A 21011-nucleotide genomic window follows, 5' to 3' on the forward strand; every position below is an offset into this window, starting at 1 on the left:
ATACCGGAGCTCCGAGGCACGCAGCTAACTTCGAAACAAATAATCGTCCTATTTCTAAACTTTGTTGCCTAGCTAAAATATTAGGGTAAGGGCTCCACACACACACACACACACACACACACACACACACACACCACACACAGTAGTGGAATGCTTTTAATAAAGAACCTTAGACATCAAAGACTTGAGCTTATGTTAGTGGGCATGTGTGTGTGTGTGTGTGTGATGCTGGAGGGCATATCAGTGCGAGGCGAGACACAAGCACTGCTCACATAACAGCCATCTGATCCACTCAGCGTCTCACACACACACAGGTTCTCTAAAAGAGCACTGCAGTGGTTTCTAGGACCCATCAGATATAGATGCCCTCTCTTTCCCCTCTTTAATTAATGTATTCACTCGTTTATCTGATCCCTTCTTCCTGTCAGGCTCCTCCACTCATCTCCGTGATTAGAATCTTTCCTCACAGGTGGACTGCAGGAGGAGGGAGAGAGAAAGGGAATGGTGAGAACGAAGGGAGAGAGAGGAAAGAAGGGGAGGGGAGATGGAGAGAGGACGAGATCTCTCGGAGCCTAAGGCAGGTAAATAGTATTCTCCACACCTTGTTATCATGTTATACGCGTGTTAACGCACACACAGACCCGGGGTTCAAGAGCTCAGAGAGAACAGAAAACTCAGCACTGTCTGTCTGACACACACACACACACACACACACACACACACACACACACGTATCAGGGAGCAAGAAATGGGGCAACTCCTCTGGGACTTCTGTTCGCTACTGTACGGAGTTACCATGACGATTACATTAGCCTTCTACCACATACCCCCACCACACAGGAATTCTAATGAGACGTGTGTGTGTTTTACTGCCTATTGGGATCCCAAGCCAGGGAAACTGTCAGCATCAATGAAGAGAACACATCTGTAAAAAGAAGGGGGCGACCTTGATAACCAAAGCTAAAAACAGCACACTTCTAGTTTCAGAAATCTGAACATGTTTAACGACAGACTTAAACCTATCGGAAATATTAAGTTAGCCGGAAGAAGACTACTGTGATGGTCAGCTTCTTCATCAAAGATGTGTTTTTTATATTTATTTAAATTTTAAATATACTGATAATATGCTAGAGGAAGCTGCTTCCCTACAAATAACCAGCTAATGGAAGAACAGACACCTGCTAAACAAAGGGACAATTCAATCATAAAAATAACAAAATTGGATAGGAAACTGTGATTAGACAAACAAAGGAATACCCTGAAGACTAGGGAGCAGAGGAAACATTCATGAAAAAAAAGGGGGGAGACTGGGCTGGGCTGATAGAGACATCTCCTGAGCAGGTAAACACAAGAGGTTTGAAAGACAGAGAAAGAGAAAGTGAGAGAGTGATACAGATCGGCGAGTATCTGCCCCATTATGAGCACTCACTGATGAGGAATGGAGAGAGTGAAGAAAATAAGAAACATTTATTTGCAGAGGATAAGTCTATTCCATAGCCATGGTAATCAGGTTCAATGGACATTTTCCTGAGAAGCTTTACGTCCTTCCTTCTTCGTCTCCATTAAACAAAACAATCACGTAAAAGAGCATAGACCCTCACATGGGAGGCACATGGCTGATTCTTTACGGTCGAGATGGCCAACCACCTTTCTACCCCATCTACCCCATCCCCTCTGTCTTTCACACTCATACTGTATGTACAGAAAGAGGAGAGGAGGGGGGGAGGACAAGAGAAGAGGAACTTAAATAGAGAGGGGAACAGAATGAAGGGAATAAATAGTTGCGATGTAGAGGCATTAGCTAAGTTTGAGAGGTACTCCGTGTAACCTCTTAAAGTAGCTGGAGGGGTAGAACTGATGGTGGGGTAAATTAGCATATTCTCTCTTTCTACCACACAGTTAACAGAGCAGCCTCCTCATCGCACTGCTTTAATAGGACCCAAACTACAGCAGAAAGTTTAATTTAGGAATGATAATTAATTCACTTATTCATCAGGCTCCATTTCCTGCAGATTACACACACACACACACACACACACACACACACACACACACACACACACACACACACACACACACACACACGTTTTGGTCTTTGGTTAAACTTCCACTAATCTTTCCCACTCAAGTGCTGCACTCAGATATAGTCAATTAAAAACAGCCACTGATAAGAGTGAAATGTTTCAATTCACAACAGTGTAATGTGATCCATTCTCTTCAAAAGAGTGGATTTGTAATAACAACAGTTAGCCGAGGGGGGCTGGAGTAATCATGTTTATGAAGAAGTAGAAATGAAGAAATTGTAATTTGTTAATTTTAAAAAGGAACATGTTTAAAGTGAAGGTACCCTAAAGTCCACGCTCCACTGTAGAAAGTCCAATGTAACTGTCCATTGGGTCCTCAGTGTATGAATCACATGAGTATTTCTGCAATTTGCAATGTCGATTTAATTCAATTAAGGAGTGAGAGATGAGAAAGGAGAGAGGTGAATATCCCTCAGTGCTGTAGGTGTTTAACCCTTTACACTTGTGGGAATTAGTCTATATGGACAGGGTTAAATGTAAATGTTTCTTCAAGAAGAAATATGAAAAGCATATGCATAACCATGGTCGCAATTGAAAGGGAACAGTTTCTAGATAATGGGAAAATGATTAGACCAAAGGTGAGTACATAATAGTTCACCTGACAAGACTGAATCCAAACATTACACTTGATTTTATGTAATCTGGACACATTCAGTAACATGATAACCTCTAAACCATCTTTACTCCACACACAGAGATGCATACAAAGCTCTCCCTCACCCTCCATTTGGCTAATCTGACCATAATTCTATCCTCCTAATTCCTATTTACAAGTAAAAACTAAAGCAGGAAGTACCAGTGACTCACCTCAATACGGAAGTGCACACACCACCTACCGCTCAGTTTATCAGGTAGTGTATAGGAGATGTTATACCCACTGTGACAATTAAAACCTTCCCAAACCAGAAACTGTGGATAGATGGCAGGATTCGTGCAAAACTGAAAGCGCAAACCACTGCATTTAACCATGACAAGGTGACTGGGAATATGGCAAAATACAAACAGTGTAGTTATTCCCTCCATAAGGCAATCATACAGACAAAAACGTCAGTATAGAGACAAAGTGGAGTCGCAATTCAACGGCTCAGACACAAGACGTATGTGGCAGGGTCTACAGACAATCACGGACTACAAAAAGGAAAACCAGCCATGACATCTTCCTTCCGGACAAGCTAAACACCTTCTTCGCTTCGACCCAGACGTGGCCCGCTACCAACAACTGTGGGCTCTCCTTCTCCGTGGCCAACATAGGATATTTAAGCGGGTTAACCCTCGCAAGGCTGCTGGCCCAGACGGCATCCCTAGCCGCGTCCTCAGAGCATGCGTAAACCAGCTGGCTGAGGTGTTTATGGACAAATTCAATCTCCCCCTATCTCAGTCTGCTGTCCCCACATGCTTCAAGATGGCAGCAATTGTTCCTGTACCCAAGAAAGCAAAGGTAACTGAACTAAATGACTATCGCCCCGGAGCACTCACTTCTGTCATCATGAAGTGCTTTGAGGGAGTAGTCATGGACCATATCACCGCTGCTTTACCTGTCACCCTAGACTCACTTCAATTTGCTTACCGCCCCAATAGATAAACAGATGATGCAATCGCCATCATACTGCACACTGCCCTATCCAATCTGGACAAGAGGAATACCTATGTAAAAATGCTGTTCATTGACTAAAGCTCAGCATTCAACACCATAGTACACTCCAAGCTCATCATTAACCCCGCCCTGTGCAACTGGATCCTGGACTTCCCGACGGACCACCCCCAGGTAGTGAAGGTAGGAAACAGCACCACCACTTCGCTGATCCTCAACACTGGGGCCCCACAAGGGTGCGTGTTCAGCCCCCTCCAATACTCCCTGTTCAACCATGACTACGTGGCAACGCATGCCTCCAACTCAATCATCAAGTTTGCAGAAGACACAACAGTAGTAGTAGGCCTGGATACCAACAATGATGAGACAGCCTACAGGGCGGAGGTGAGGGCTCTGAGAGTGTGGTGCCAGGAAAACAACCTCTCACTCAACGTCAAACAAGAAGCTGTTCTTGGACTTCAGAAAACAGCAGAGGGAGCAACCCCCTATCCACATCGACGGGACCGCAGTGGAAAAGGTGGAAAGCTTCAATTTCCCCAGCATACACATCACTTACAAACCAAAATGGTCCACCCACACAGAGAGTGTGGCGAAGAAGGCGCAACAGTGACTCTTCAACCTCAGGAAGCTGAAGAAATGCGTCTTGGCACCTAAAACCTTCACAAACTTTTACAGATGCACAATTGAGAGCATCCTGTATCACTGCCTTGTACGGCAACTGCACCGCACGCAACCACAGGGCTATCCAGAGGGTGGTGAGGTCTGCCCAACACATCACCGGGGGAAAACTACCTGCACTCCATAACACCTACAGCACCCGATGTCACAGGAAGGCCCAAAAGATCATCAAGGACATCAACCACCCGAGCCACTGCCTGTTCATCCCGTTATCATCCAGAACGCGAGGTCAGAACAGGTGCATCAAAGCTGGGACCGAGAGACTGAAAAACAGCTTCTATCTCAAGGCCATCAGACTGTTAAACACCAATCACTAGCACATTAGAGGCTGCTGCCTATATTAAATAGTACCTGCAAAACACCAGTCTCAACGTCAACGGTGAAGAGGCGACTCCGGGATGCTGGCCTTCTAGGCAGAGTTCCTCTGTCCAGTGTCTGTGTTCTTTAGCCCATGTTAATCTTTTCTTTTCATTGGCTAGTCTGAGATATGGCATTTTCTTTGCAACTCTGCCTAGAAGGACAGCCTCTCAGAGTCGCCTCTTCACTGTTGACGTTGAGACTGACAACAATGAGACAGTCTATAGGGAGGAGGTCAGAGACCTGGCAGTGTGGTGCCAGGACAACAACCTCTCCCTCAATGTGATCAAGATAAAGGAGATGATTGTGGACTACAGGAAAAGGAGGGCCGAACACGCCACCATTCACATCGACGGGGCTGTAGTGGAGCAGGCCGAGAGTTGCAAGTTCCTTGGTGTCCACATCATCAACAAACTATCATGGTGCAAATACACAAAGACAGTCGTGAAGAGGGCACGACAATGCCTTTTCCCCCTCAGGAGACTGAAAAGATTTGGCATGGGTCCCCAGATACTCAAAACTTTCTATTAGCTGCACCATGGAGAGCATCCTGACTGGTTGCATTACCGCCTGGTATGGCAACTGCTCGACATCCGATCGTAAGCTGCTACAGAGGGTAGTGCGTACGGCCCAATACATAACTGGGGCCAAGCTTCCTGCCATCCAGGACATATATATTAGGCAGTGTCAGAGGAAGGCCTAAAAAAACGACTCCAGTCACCCATGATGCCAGTCACCCAAGTCATAGACTGTTCTCTCTGTTACTGCATGGCAAGTGGTACCGGAGCGCCAAATTCTAGGTCCAAAAGGCTCTTTAACAGCTTCTACCCCAAGCCATAAGACTGCTGATCAATTAATCAAATGGCCACCCATTTGACTATTTACATTGACATGCCACTCCCCCTTTGTTTTTACACTACAGCTACTTGCTGTTTATTTTCTATGCATAGTCACTTTACCCCTACCTGCATGTACAAATTAACTAGAATAACCTGTACTCTCACACATACAGTCTCGTTATTGTTATTTTATTGTGTTCGTTTATTTAATAAATATTTTATTAACTATTTCTTGAACCTTAGTTGGTTTTAAGGCCTCGTAAGTAAGCATTTCACAGCTAGGTCTACATCTGTTGTATTCAGCACATGCGACAAATACAATTTGATTTGATAAGACTCTTCCTGGAAGCCTCCCGAGTGGCGCAGCGGTCTAAGACGCAACTATAGTCCCGGGTTCTATCCCAGGCTGTGTCACATCCAGCCATGACCGGGAGTCTCATAGGGAGGCGCACAATTGGCCTAGCTTCGTCCGGGTTAGGGGGGCGTCACTTGGCTCATCGCACTCTAGCGACTCCTTGTGGCGGGCCGGGTACCTGCAGGCTGACTTCGGGCGTTAGTTGAACAGTGTTTCCTCGACCTTTGCCTCTCCTGAGCCTGTTGGGGATTTGCAGTAGAGGTCGACCGATTATGATTTTTCAACGCCGATACCGATTAAATCGGTCGATATAAATATATATATATATATATATATATATATATATATTTGTAATAATGACAATTACAACAATACTGAATGAACACTTATTTTAACTTAATATCATACATAAATAAAATCCATTTAGTCTCAAACAAATAATGAAACATGCTCATTTTGGTTTAAATAATGCAAAAACAGTGTTGGAGAAGAAAGTAAAAGTGCAATAAGTGCCATGTAAAAAAGCTAATGTTTAAGTTCCTTGCTCAGAACATATGCAAGCTGGTGGTTCAATATTCCCAGGTCTTCAATATTCCCACTTAAGAAGTTTTAGGTTTAAGTTATTATGACGCATCGACTATTTCTCTCTATTCCATTTGTATTTCATATACCTTTGACTATTGGATGTTCTAACAGGCACTTTAGTATTGCCAGCCTAATCTCAGGAGTTGATAGGCTTGAAGTCATAAACGGTGCTCTGCTTCAAGCATTGCTAAGAGCTGCTGACAAACGCAGTAAAGTTTGAATGAATGCTTATGAGCCTGCTGCTGCCTACCACCGCTCAGGCAGATTGCGCTATCAAATCATAGACTTAATTATAATATAATAAACACAGAAGTACAAGCCTTTGGTAATTCATTTGGTCAAATCCGAAAACTATCATTTGGAAAACAAAATGATTATTCTTTCAGTGAAATACGGAACTGTTCTGTATTTTATCGAACGGGTGGCAACCCTAAGTCTAAATATTGCTGTTACATTGCACAACCTTCAATGTTATGTCATAATTATGTACAATTCTGGCAAATTAGTTCTCAACGAGCCAGGCAGCCCAAACTGTTGCATATACCCTGACTCCGCGTGCAATGAACGCAAGAGATGTGATACAATTTCCCTAGTTAATATTGCCTGCTAACATGAATTTCTTTTAACTAAATATGCAGGTATAAACAAATATACTTCTGTGTATTGATTTTAAGAAAGGCATTGATGTTTATGGTTAGGTACATTCATGCAACGATTGTGCTTTTGTTAAATTATCACCCTTTTGGCAAAGTAGGATGTGATTCGATAATAAATGAACAGGCACTGCATTGATTATATGCAACGCAGGACAAGCTAGTTAACATAGTAATATCATCAACCATGTGTAGTTAACTAGTGATGATGTGAAGATCGATTGTTTTTTATAAGATAAGTTTAAATGCTAGCTAGCAACTTACCTTGGCTCCTTGCTGCACTCGCGTAACAGGTGGTCAGCTTGCCACGCAGTTTGCTCGTGGAATGCAATGTACTCGGCCATAACTCGCCTAGTTAAATAAAGGTCAAATATAAATCAATACATTTAGTTCATTATATCAGAAAATAAGCAACTTTTACTCATTAATGTTTAATTAAATTTAGTTAAAAACATTGACCTATCAGGTTTTTCATTTTTGGATGCCGATTATGGCCAAGTACATTGCATTCACATCGGCCATTCACACCATGTCGGTCAACCTCTGATTTGCAGCGATCGGATCGCAATTGGATACAACGAAATTGGGGAGAAAATGTGGGGTTGGTACAACAGAAGACCAAAAAATACAATGGTTTAAATGAGAGGAATAACTGGTGTTGCACAGTTCCTAAGCAATTTCAATGCACTTTTATAACTCAAAGAAAAGTCTTCAACCGGGGTACCTTTTTTAGCTCTCCTGGCTGTGCCATTGAGGAACGACAGCAAGCACACTTGTAGTTGTTTCGTCTGGAACACAACCCTGCTCCCCAGTACCACACAATTACTGTCGTTGTTTACATAATCCAAAAACGGTCCATTAAAAATCACAATCTGGGTCATGTGATTTGAAAGCTTGATCTATTGCCAACACACATGACTAGCTAAGTTTTATAAGTACGATCTCAAAGTGTTAGCCTTTCACAAGGCTATTGGTGGTCATTTTGGTGCGCATAGAAAGGAGTCATGAGTGCATCCAGGTGTGTATGCCGCAGTGAATTTCCCTCACAAACAAACATTGGCTCATTCTGTTCAGAACAACCCAGGGTATGGTGACATGTCATCTTGTAACTGTACATCAAACATAGTGATACTAAACGTTGACACTGTATATATGACATGAAATGTATGATTTGGAGATGTGAAGTGGACATTTGGACTCACGTGTGTTTGCTTGTTCGACATCAAAGCTGTGTTGATTATAATCCTCAATGTCTTTTCTTGCAAAATACATCGAGCCATCTTACATTTATAGCATTTCCATCACTCAGACAACAAAAACATTTGCAAAAGTTGCCCAATTAGCAGCGGGAGGGAGGGGGGCAACTTCTTGTCAGATGAGGTGCTCAAGTTCAGAACGGCTGTCATTGAGAACCCATACAGCAGTGCCAGAGCTCTGACGCCATGTAAAGCATGTTGCTGTACAGCCACTACCTTCCAATTTAAGAGCTTATTACTGCCCAAATCTGCCATGTTTAACCCGTATACGTTCCGAGTGTAAAGGGCTACCACAAGACAGAGTTGCTGTGGAGACCGAGAGAGAGGAGCAACAAAGCAGAAGCAGAGGAAGAACAACAAAAGAGGTAGAGAGAAAGCCCGAGAGGGATGGGTGAGGAAAACAGAGGAGAGAAGAAAAAAGGAAGGAGGGAGAGAGAGGTAAAAGAGAACAAAATAAAAGGAGGAAGGATAGAAAGAAAAATAACTAACAAAAAAGAGAGAAGGAAAGAAAGAAAGGGTCAAAGAGAGAAAGGAAAGGGGGAATAACAACTGCAGGTTCTGCTGAAGGTGCGATGGTAGGCACTGCGTTGCCACGTTGTCATGGAGACAGTAACCAGGCGAGCGGTTGCTGTGTTAATGGTGTGTGTGAGCAAGAGCTCGGCGGCACGCGGCCGTAAATCTGGAGCAAATAAAAAGGAGGCAGCAGGTGCACGCCGTAAATGTGTGTGTGTGTATTTACACGTGTGTGTGTGTGTGTGTTAGATAATGCTTGTGTGCACAAACACACATGCTTGTGTGGTGTTAATGGTGTGATTCTGTGATCCATTGTTCTGTGATTATGACAGAAAGGACATGGCAAGGGACTGAAAGGACAGAGAGAACACACACAACAACACATTGCTGCACACACACTGCAACACATACAAACTTGCTTTAGTTTTATTCCGAAGTGTGTGAAGAACAAGCATGTTCTCTCTCTTCCTCCCTCCTTCCCTCAGAGCAAGTGTTATTATTTATCACTTTGGAGAGATAATCTGGACTAAACACAGCCCTGGGCACACAGATAAACTCTACGCACACACACACAAACACACTAGTTTTTTTAAACTCCCCACTTTCACACTAAATATGACTATTTTCCTTTTCTCTTGCTCATTCCCCCTTTCTCCCCCACTTTCCATGCCAGGCCTCCTCCCTTCTCCTCTATTCATTCCCTTTGCTCTCTGTCATGCTGTTTTAAAGGTAGCCTAACTGAACACAGGGGAGGAGAGAGGGAGAAGGAGACCGGAGAGGAGAGGAGAGGGGGAGAAGGAGACCGGAGAGGGGGAGAAGGAGACCGGAGAGGGGGAGAAGGAGACCGGGGAGGAGAGGGGGAGAAGGAGACCGGAGAGGAGAGGGGGAGAAGGAGACCGAGAGGAGAGGGGGAGAAGGAGACCGGAGAGGAGAGGGGGAGAAGGAGACCGGGGAGGAGAGGGGGAGAAGGAGACCGGGGAGGAGAGGGGGAGAAGGAGACCGGGGAGGAGAGGGGGAGAAGGAGACCGGGGAGGAGAGGGGGAAGGAGACCAGAGAGGAGGAGGAAGGAGACCGGAGAGGAGAGGGAGAAGGAGACCGGAGAGGAGAGGGAGAAGGAGACCGGAGAGGAGAGGGAGAAGGAGACCGGAGAGGAGAGGGAGAAGGAGACCGGAGAGGAGAGGGAGAAGGAGACCGGAGAGGAGAGGGAGAAGGAGAGCGGGGAGGAGAGGGGGAGAAGGAGAGCGGGGAGGAGAGGGGGAAGGAGACCAGAGAGGAGAGGGAGAAGGAGACCGGAGAGGAGAGGGAGACCGGAGAGGGAGGGAGACCGGAGAGGGAGAGGGAGACCGGAGAGGAGAGGGAGAAGGAGACCGGAGAGGAGAGGGAGAAGGAGACCGGAGAGGAGAGGGAGAAGGAGACCGGAGAGGAGAGGGAGAAGGAGACCGGAGAGGAGAGGGAGAAGGAGACCGGAGAGGAGAGGGAGAAGGAGACCGGAGAGGAGAGGGAGAAGGAGACCGGAGAGGAGAGGGGGAAGGAGACCGGAGAGGAGGGGGAAGGAGACCGGAGAGAAGAGGGGAAGGAGACCAGAGAGAAGAGGGGGAAGGAGACTGGGCTCTCTGATCAGCTTTCTCCATTCACATCGTTAATACTGACATGTTAAAATCGCCACTTTTGATGACCTAGACCTCAGCTCCTAGATATATTATCCTGATGGCTGCAAATATTGAGGTGGCTTATTCTAAGGCTTACCCTATAATAATGCACCACCGTAGATTTCGCACATTATTGCGCATATGTTACACAGTAGCCTACAATTACAAAATAGAACTCAATAGAATGGACATTAAATTGATCTCAATATGATTGAAATATATAGGCCTAACCTATACTGTATTCGTCTTTTAATGCAGTCACCTCGGTTTTCGTTTGAAGCATATTTTTATCCTTTGCATGTTTGTAACAATTGCAAAGACATTGGCAACTTTGTATTTGTAGTCAACTTTGTTCTGAAGTTATCGGCGGACACAGAGAGATTATGTTTAGCCAAGATCTTCTGTGTATAAAGTGACGTGGAAGAGCAAAAAAATATTTAACGACGCACTTAGCTGTTCGACGAGTGGTTTGAGGCAGTCCGTAAACAACAAGCATTTTCAAGTGCAACATTAGTAACGATGGTTTGGGGAAACATCTCGGAGATTTAAGTATGCTCCTACGAAGGTTCTTACTATGAACTTAGCCTTGATATGCATTAGGGAAACCGGGCCCTGGTCAAAAGTAGTGCATTACGTAGGGCAGGGGGTACTATTTGAGAAGGTCCAGTCACATACTGTAAATGTCCTAGGTGTCAAAGGTCCGGATGGACATTGTCATTTATCGGCATAGTAACAAATCCCCACCTGGGAACCCATGCAACACCAAACTGTTCACACCCCTATTTTTGGCAGAGATACATTTGAGCAGTTTTAAAGCAAAATTCAAAAGGCACTCGCACATCTGAGCAATCTAATTTGCAGGTGCATGGCAACAATTAAACAAGATGAAGGAAAAAGGAAACCGCACACTGCTCTTGATAGTATCACTGATATTTAATAAGCTAACGTATCGGCTTCACCGCCTTCGTCAGAGCTCTTGTGAATTTAAAAAAAAAGTGCACCCTTATGTAGAACTAGCCTCAGTTTTAAAGCAATTTCCTGCAATTCTACACGTTTTGCCATGTCTTATGATACCAGAAAAATCTGTAAAAAAAATAAATTCACAGCTAAATAAATACTAAGTATTTGACTGGACTGAGAACACCTGTGTGAACAACTAAACCCACCATTTGGGATACAGTGGCCATGTATACCAACATTGATTTACAGTAAAAGAGCCTGATGGGATTCCCAACCCCTTTCCAAAACCATTTCCCATCCCAAAACCCTTTCTATCCCCTTCTTCCCATTTACAATTACATTCCCAACCCATTACCAATTCCTTCACATTTCCATACCCAATCTCCTCCACACTGTCTCTCAACACATGGGCCCCCAAGGCATGCGTCCTCAGCCCTTTGCTGTACTCCCTGTTGTCGACCTGATCACTAAACAACGAGTCGGCCTACAGGGAAGAGGTACAGTGCCTTCAGAAAGCATTCATACCCCTTGACTTATTTCACATTTTGATGTGTTACAGCCTGAATTCAAAATGATTTTTTTGTTGTTGATGCGGCCACCACTATGCCTGAAAATATGGAGAGTGGTACTCAGTAATGTGTTGCATTGGATTTTTCCTAAACATTTTTTTTTACAGTATTACTTTAGTGCCTTGTTGCAAACGTGATGAATTTATTTATTTATATTATTTAAATTGCCAAGAAACTGGAAACCAGCTACAATAGTAGTGGACAAAAATGGACAAAAAAAAAAGTGCTTTTCTTTCAAAAACAAGGATATTTCTAAGTGACCCCAAACTTTTGAAAGGTAGTGTATGTGTGGGGTAAAGATATGAGATAGTCCATGCAACTTATTATGTGACTTGTTAAGCACATTTTTGGGCTTGCCATAACAAAAGGGGTTGAATAATTATTGAGGAGTTTTAAAATAATCTCATTCCACTTTCACATGATAGCATATTTTTGGGCTGTGTAGGTTGTTGACAAAAGATATAAATGTAATGTAATGTGGAAAAAGTCAAGGGGTGAATACTTTCTGAAGGCACTGTAAACTCTCATTGTGGTGCCAGGACAACAACCTCTCCCTCAACCTCAGCAAAACAAAGGAGTTGATTGTTGACTTCAGGAAGCAGGGGAGAGGACACGCCCCGATCCACATTGACGGGACTGCAGTGGAGAGAGAGTCCTCGATGTACGTATCTCTAAGAACTTGATATGGACCAACAACACCACCACCACTCTTATCAAGAGAGCGCAACAGCACCTCTGCTTCCTAAAGCAGCTGAAGAAATTCAGCATGCCTCCTCTCCAAATACTACCACTGCACCATCTAGAGCGTCCTGCCTGGCTGCATCGTTGCCTGGTATGGGACCTGCTCCGCCCACGACCGCAAGGCCCTCCAGCGAGTTGTGACAACAGCCCAGTACACCCCTTCGGCCGTGCTCCCACCCATTCAGGACATCTACTCAAAACTGTGCCTGAGGAAGTCCTGCAGCATCATCAAGGACCCTACATACCCCAGCCACAGACTGTTCCCTCCCTTACTGTCGGGCAGAAAGTATCAGACCAACAAGCCATCAGACTGCTGAAAACAGACCACCTGCACGGACTCTCCGCACCTTAGCATACATGCACTCACTCAGGAACACACATATAGTACATTCACACACACATGTAAATATTGTACTATAAATTGCTGAGTGCCTTCCTGTATTTACACTAAATGTTTTATTATATTCTACCCGCGCCATTTACTTTTTATTATTTTACTTTATTATTTCTTACTGCATTATTGAGAGGGAACCTACAAGCATTTCGTTGGACGTTGTAAACCATGTGTATGCTGTATATATGACTAATGAAACGTGAAACTTAAACCCATTCCTAACTCCTTCCCAACCCTTTCCCCATCCCATCTTTCCATTTCCATCCACTTTCCCAAACAATTTCCAACCCTTTCCCATCCCATCCCCAGTACCTGAAGGCCTCCAGGACAGTCCTCTCAGGCAGACGAGGAGCCACTCTACTGAAGGCTGTTCTAAAGTCCTCCAGCTTCAGGAAACCATGACCTGCAGAGACGAGAAAACACAGGTGTAAACACACAAACACACACAGTACGTACGCACAGGCATGCATGTGCACACATACGCATGGGCGCACACACACACAAAAAAAGTGGTAGTGCGAGGGAGAGAAAGAGAGCTGAGTTGTCTGTCTGAGATAGAGCTACAGTGCCTTCAGAAAGTATTCATACACCTGAACTTATTACACATTTTGTTGTGTTACAGCCTAAATTCAAAATGGATTAAATAGATTTCTTTTAATGACAAAGTGAAAAATTGTTTTTAGAGTTTTTGGCAAATGTATTGAAAATGAAATACAGAAATAGCTCATTTGCATAGGTATTCACACCCCTGAGTCAATACTTTGTAGAATAACCTTTGGCAGCAACTACAACTGTTAGTCTTTCTGGGTAAGTATTTAAGCGCTTTCCACAATTGGATTGTGCAACTTTTGCCCATTATTCTTTTCAAAATTCTTCAAGGTCTGTCAAATTGGTTGTTGATCATTGCTAGACAACCAAACACATTTTGTATTTAGGACAAAAAGTGAATTGCTTGCCACATTTTTTGCAGTATTACTTTAGTCTTGTTGCAAACAGGATGCATGTTTTTGGAGTATTTTAACAAAATTTCTGAACCTTTCTATAGTTTCTCCAGATTACAAAGTAAAGACACATTTTTGCTAATTGTATTATTGATTGATTGACTATGACTGTCCAAATCACCCAGCAGTGCTATTGTCACACCAGCCTTTGCTTTGGCAACCCCTCTCGTTCGGCGTCGCCGGCCTTCTAGCTGTTGCCGAACCTGCTGCTGGCAAACACCCTTCACTCATCAAATATATTATATATATATATTATCAAATATATTATATATATATATAATATATTGTATATTATATATATATATATATATAATATATTGTATATTATATATATTTTATATTATATATATATATATACAATATATTATATATATATAATATATATATATATAAATCAAATTTATTTGTCACATACACATGGTTAGCAGATGTTAATGCGAGTGTAGCGAAATGCTATTATATATATTTTATTTTACTTTTTTTATTAAAAAATGCAGGACGGAACCCTTCTCCCCTACTATTTCCTGAGTACTTTATTATTTTTGCACTTTGGGTTCCGTCCTGCATTTTTAAAAAAAAAAAAAATTATATGAGTGCTTTAATAAATTTAGTAGTTCTAAACCTGCGACTGCCTCCTGCCTACTCTTCTCAACACTATTTGCAGAGCTCCAGGTAAATGTAGTAATTATTCAGCCATTCCTGAACCTGCGACCAAAAACAAGCAACATATGGACAGTACCAAAACAAATGATCTAATGATTCTGTCTCTTCGCAGCAAAATCTGCAGAGCTGGGATGGTTGTATATTTGGTCTTTAATGCAGGGCTGACAGAAAAGTTCCTTACCTTCTCCCCCTTCCACTTGCCTCTTCCATTTTTGCAGTTATTATTATTATTTTATTTAACTAGGCAAGTCAGTTAGAACAAATTCTTAATTACAATGACGGCCTACCGGGAACAGTGGTTTAATTGCCTTGTTCAGGGGCAGAACGACAGATTTTCTACCTTGTCAGCTCGGGGATTTGATCCAGAAACCTTTCAGTTACTGGCCCAATGCTCTAACCATTAGGCTACCTGCCACCCCATTTTTGTGGTAATGCTACAATTAGTTGATTGTACTTTTGGATAGAGCAGACATTTTCATATATTTTTTGTTAGCTACATGTGTGACATAACTTTACCAGTCCTATTTATGATATAATTTACTGGCAGCTTCATTAAATAGTACCTGTAAAACAGCAGTCTCAACGTCAACAGTGAAGAGGCGACTCCGGGATGCTGGCATTCTAGGCAGAGTTCCAGTGTCTGTGTTCTTGCCTATCTTTTCTTTTTATTGGCCAGCCTGAGATATGGCTTTTATTTGCAACTCTGCCTAGAAGGCCAGCATCTCGGAGTCGCCTCTTCACTGTTGACGTTGAGACTGTTGTTTTGCAGGTACTATTTAATGAAGCTGCCAGTTGAGGACTTGTAAGGCGTCTGTTTCTCAAACTATACACTCTAATGTACTTGTCCTCTTGCTCAGATGTGCACAGGGGCCTCCCACTCCTCTTTCTATTCTGGTTAGGGCCAGTTTGCGCTGTTATGTGAAGGGAGAAGTACACAGCGTTGGATGAGATCTTCAGATCTTCTTGGCAATTTCTCGCATGGAATAGCCTTAATTTATCAGAACAAGAATTGACTGACGTGTTTCAGAAGAAACTTATTTGTTTCTGGCAATTTTGAGCCTGTAATCGAACCCACAAATGCTGATGCTCCAGATTTTTTATTTCACCTTTATTTAACCAGGTAGGCCAGTTGAAAACAAGTTCTCATTTACAACTGCGATCTGGCCAAGATAAAGCAAAGCAGTGCGACAACAACAAAGTTACACAAACAAAATGTACAGGCAATAACACAAAAGAATAATAGAAAAAGCTATATACAGTGTGTACAACTATAGAAGAGTAGGGAGGTAGGCAATAAATAGGCCCACGAGGTGAAAGTAATTACAATTTAGCATTAATACTGAAGTGATAGATGTGCAGATGATGATGTGCAAGTAGAGATACCGGGGTGCAAATGAGCAAGAGGAAAAGTAATAATATGGGGATGAGGTAGTTGGGTGTGCTATTTACAGATTGGCTGTGTACAGGTACAGTGATCGGTAAGCTGCTCTGACAGCTGATGCTTAAAGTTAGTGAGGGAGATATAAGTCTCCAGCTTCAGTGATTTTTGCAATTAGTTCCAGTCATTGGCAGGAGAGAACTGGAAAGAAAGGCCGCCAAAGTAAGTGTTGACTTTGGGGATGACCAGTGCAATATACCTGCTGGAGCCCGTGATACGGGTGGGTGTTGCTATGGTGACCAGTGAGCTGAGATAAGGCGGGGCTTTACCGAGCAAAGACTTATAGGTGACCTGGAGCCAGTGGGTTTGGCGACGGATATGTAGTGAGGGCCAGCCAATGAGAGCATACAGGTCGCAGTGGTGTGTAGTATATGGTGCTTTGGTGATAACGGATGGCACTGTGATACTCAGCAAACTGGATGTAGTCTGTTGGGGGTGATTTTGTAAACGACATCGCCAAAGTCAAGGATCGGTAGGATTGTCAGTTTTACGAGGGTATGTTTGGCAGCATGAGTGAAGGAGGCTTTGTTTTCGAAATAGGAAGCCAATTCTAGATTTAATTTAGGATTGGAGATGCTTAATGTGAGTCTGGAAGGAGAGTTTACAGTCTAATCAGACACCTAGGTATTTGTAGTTGTCCACATATTCTAGGTCAGAACAGTCCACAGTAGTGATAGTCGAGCCGGAGGGTACGTGTAGCAATCTGTTGAAGAGCATGCACTTAGTTTTACTAGCATTTAAAAGCAGTTGAGGCCACATTTGGAGGTTTGTTAGCACAGTGTCCAAAGAAGGGCCAGATGTATACAGAATGGTGTTGTCTGCATAGAGGTGGATCAGAGAATCACCAGCAGCAAGAGTGACATCATTGATATATACAGAGAAAAGAGTCGGCCCGAGAATTGAACCCTGTGGCACCCCCATAGAGACTGCCAGAGGTCCAGACAACAGGCCCTCTGATTTGACACATTGACCTCTGAGAAGTAGTTGGTGAACCAGGCGAGGCAGTCATTTGAGAAGCCAAGGCTATTGAGTCTGCCGATAAGAATGCGGTGATTGACAGCGTTGAAAGCCTTGGCCAGGTCGATGAAGACGTCTGCAAAGTACTGTCTTATCGATGGCGGTTATGATATCGTTTAGGACCTTGAGCATGGCTGAGGTGCACCCATGACCAGCTCGGAAACCAGATTGCATAGTGTAGACAAAGGGGGAGACACTCTAGACTCAAACTGTTATAGACCTATATCCATCCTGCCCTGCCTTTCTAAAATCTTCGAACGCCAAGTTAATAAACAGATCAGTGGAATTCGAAATGGTCGGTGATCTGTTTATTAACTTGGCGTTCGAAGATTTTAGAAAGGCAGGGCAGGATGGATATAGGGTTTGAGTCTAGAGTGTCTCCCCCTTTGAAGAGGGGGATGACCGCAGCAGCTTTCCTATCTTTGGGGATCTCAGACGATACGAAAGAAAGGTTGAATAGGCTAGTAATACGGGTTGCAACAATTTCAGCGGATAATTTTAGAAAGATAGGATCCAGATTGTCTAGCCCAGCTGATTTGTTGGGATCCAGATTTTGCAGTTCTTTCAGAACATCAGCTGGATTTGGGTGAAGGAGAAGCAGGGTTTGGGCAAGCTGCTGCAGGGGGTTCTGAGATGTTGGCTGGTGTAGGGGTAGCCAGGTGGAAAGTATGGCAGCCTTAGAAAAATACTTATTGAAATGGCCAATTATCGTAGTTTTATCGGTGGTGACCGTGTTTCCTATCCTCAGTGCAGTGGGTAGCTGGGAGAAGGTGCTCTTATTCTCCATGGACTTTACAGTGTCCCAAAACTTTTTGGAATTAGTGCTACATGATGCAAATTTCTGTTTGAAAAAGCTAACAGCTAACAGACTGTGTATATTGGTTCCTGACCTCCCTGAAAAGTTGCATATCGTGGGGGCTATTCGATGCTAATGCAGAACGCCACAGGATGTTTTTGAGCTGGTCAAGGGCAGTCCAGTCTGGGGTGAACCAAGGGCTATATCTGTTCTTAGTTCTGAATTCTTTGTATGGGACATGCTTATTTAGAGGAAAGCACTTTTGAACAGCAACCATGCACACTTTTGAACAGCAACCATGTATCTTCTACTGACGGGATGAGGTCAATATCCTTCCAGGCTACCCAGGCCAGGACGATTAGAAAAGGCCTGCTCGCTGAAGTGTTTTAGGGAGCGTTTGACAGTGATGAGGGGTGGTCATTTAACCGCGAACCCATAACGCATGCAGGCAATGAGGCAGTGATTGCTGAGATCCTGGTTGAAGACAGCAGAGGTGTATTTAGAGGGCAGGTTGGTCAGGATGATATCAGGTTGTACCTGGTAGGTTCCTTGATCATTTGTGTAAGATTGAGGACATCTAGCTTAGATTGTAGGATGGCCGAGGTGTTAAGCATGTCCCAGTTTAGGTCACCTAACAGTGCGAACTCTGAAGATAGATGGGGGGCGATCAATTCACATATGGTGTCCAGGGCACAGCTGGGGGCTGAGGGGCTGAGGGGGGTCTATAACAAGCGGCAACAGTGAGACTTTTTCTGGATAGGTGGATTTTTAAAAGTAAAAGCTAGAATTGGTGGGCACACACCTGGATAGTATGACAGAACTCTGCAGGCTAACTCCTCCCCCTTTGGCAGTTCTATCTTGTCGTAAAATGTTATAGTTTTCAGGATTTCAGGATTTTCAGCATTTCAGGATTTTCGATGGCCTTCCTAAGCCAGGATTCAGACACGGCTAAGACATCCGGGTTGGCGGAGTGTGCTAAAGCAGTGAATAAGACAAACTTAGGGAGGAGGCTTCTAAAGTTAACATGCTTTCGGTTACGGCTACAGAAGTCAACAAATGAGAGCGCCTGGGGAATGGGAGTGATGCTGAGGGCTTCAGGGCCTGGGTTAACCTCTACATCACCAGAGGAACAGAGGAGTAGGATAAGAGTACGGCTAAAGGCTAGAAGAACTAGTCGTCTAGTGCGTTCGGAAAAGAGAGTAAAAGGACCAGGTTCCTGGGCGCAGAAGAATAGATTCAAGGCATCATGTACAGACAAGGGTATGGTAGGATGTGAGTACAGTGGAGGTAAGCCTAGGCATTGAGTGACGGACGAGAGAGGTTTTGTCTCTAGAGGCACAGGTTTAATTAAGCCAGGTGCGGTCACCGCATGTGTGGGGGGTGGAACATAAGGTCTAGCTAAGGCATATTGAGCAGGGCTGGAGGCTCTATAGTGAAATAAGACAAAAATGACTAACCAACACAGCAATAGACAAGGCATATTGACATTAGGGAGAGGCATGTGCAGCCGAGTGATCATAGGGTCCAGTGAGTAGCCTTTTAAAATTATAAACTTGGATTAGCTAACACAATGTGCCATTGGAACACAGGAGTGATGGTTGCTGATAATGGGCCTCTGTACGCCTATGTAGATATTCCATTAAAACAATCTGCCGTTTCCAGCTACAATAGTCATTTACAACATTAACAATGTCTACACTGTATTTCGGATCAATTTGATGTTATTTTAAATGGACCAAAAAAATGGATTTTCTGTCAAAAACAAGGACATTTCTAAGTGACGCCAAACCTTTGAAGCAGAAAGTCCGGGTAGCCATTTGATTAACAGCTTTGGGTTGGAAGCTGTTCAGGAGCCTTTTGGTCGAAGACTTGGCGGTCCAGTACTGCTTGCCGTGTGGTAGCAGAGAGAACAGATTGTGACTTGGGTGGCTGGAATCTTTGACTATTTTTAGGGCTTTCTTCTGACAATGCCTGGTATAGAGGTCCTGGATGACAGGGAGCTCATACGCACTACCCTCTGTAGCGACTTGCGGTCGGATGCAGAGTAGTTGCCATACCAAGCGATGATGCAGCCAGTCAAGATGCTATCAATGGTGCAGCTGTATAATTTTGAGGATCTGAGGGACAATCTTTTCAGCCTCCTGATGGGAAAGAGGCATTGTTGTGCCCTCTTCATGACTGTGTTGGTGTGTTAGAAACAAGGGATGCAGATTTTTGGCCGATACCGATATCCAATATTTTCCTTGCCAATTAATCTGATACCGATATTTAAAATGTTTAAGCATTCTAGTACAGTTACAGCGACCTTTTAAGCATTCTAGTACAGTTAAATAGTTGAAACACACACTAATCAAACTGTTTTTTTGTTGGCAATTACATTTGTCCCCATTACCAGTAAAACATCATCAAAACCTAGTTAGGATTTAACTTTCTCCCCTCCTCGGGAAATAATAGCAGCACAAAACTTGCATATGGCCTTTGTTATCTTCCTTTGAAACTTCCAAGATAGATCAACACGCAGACATTGTGTGCTAAGTTAGGAATGCTGTGTTGCACGTGTAGCGCTGTATTTTTCGTGGCGTCATTACGTCATCTACCTATGTTTTATAGGTATGCACGTCAGCTCTGACATCGGTTTTGCATATCGGCGTTAAACTAGACAGACATCGGGCCAATGCCGGATGTTGGCATTTTAGCTAATATCGTCCGATTCAGATATGCTTACCAATATATCGTGCATCACTAGTTAGGACCATGATAGGACACTGAGGAACTTGAAACTCTTGACCATCTCCACTACAGCCCCATTCGATGTGAATGGGGGTGTGCTCGGCCCTCTGTTTCCTATAATCCACGACCAGCTCCTTTGAGG

At 43.7% G+C, this 21011-nt stretch overlaps 1 protein-coding gene across 2 annotated transcripts in view; it reads right to left on the reverse strand.

The window, feature by feature from the left end:
* efcab11 (EF-hand calcium binding domain 11) overlaps positions 1–21011 on the reverse strand; it is an 84667-nt gene that overhangs the window by 37243 nt on the left and 26413 nt on the right. For both annotated transcript variants that reach the window (XM_024436850.1, XM_024436849.1), the window contains one exon: positions 13537–13627. In XM_024436850.1, the coding sequence (XP_024292618.1) occupies positions 13537–13627 (91 nt within the window). The remainder of the gene's footprint in view (positions 1–13536; positions 13628–21011) is intronic.

This window comes from Oncorhynchus tshawytscha, linkage group LG11 (genome assembly GCF_018296145.1).
Source record: "Oncorhynchus tshawytscha isolate Ot180627B linkage group LG11, Otsh_v2.0, whole genome shotgun sequence".
Classification (NCBI taxonomy): domain Eukaryota; kingdom Metazoa; phylum Chordata; class Actinopteri; order Salmoniformes; family Salmonidae; genus Oncorhynchus; species Oncorhynchus tshawytscha.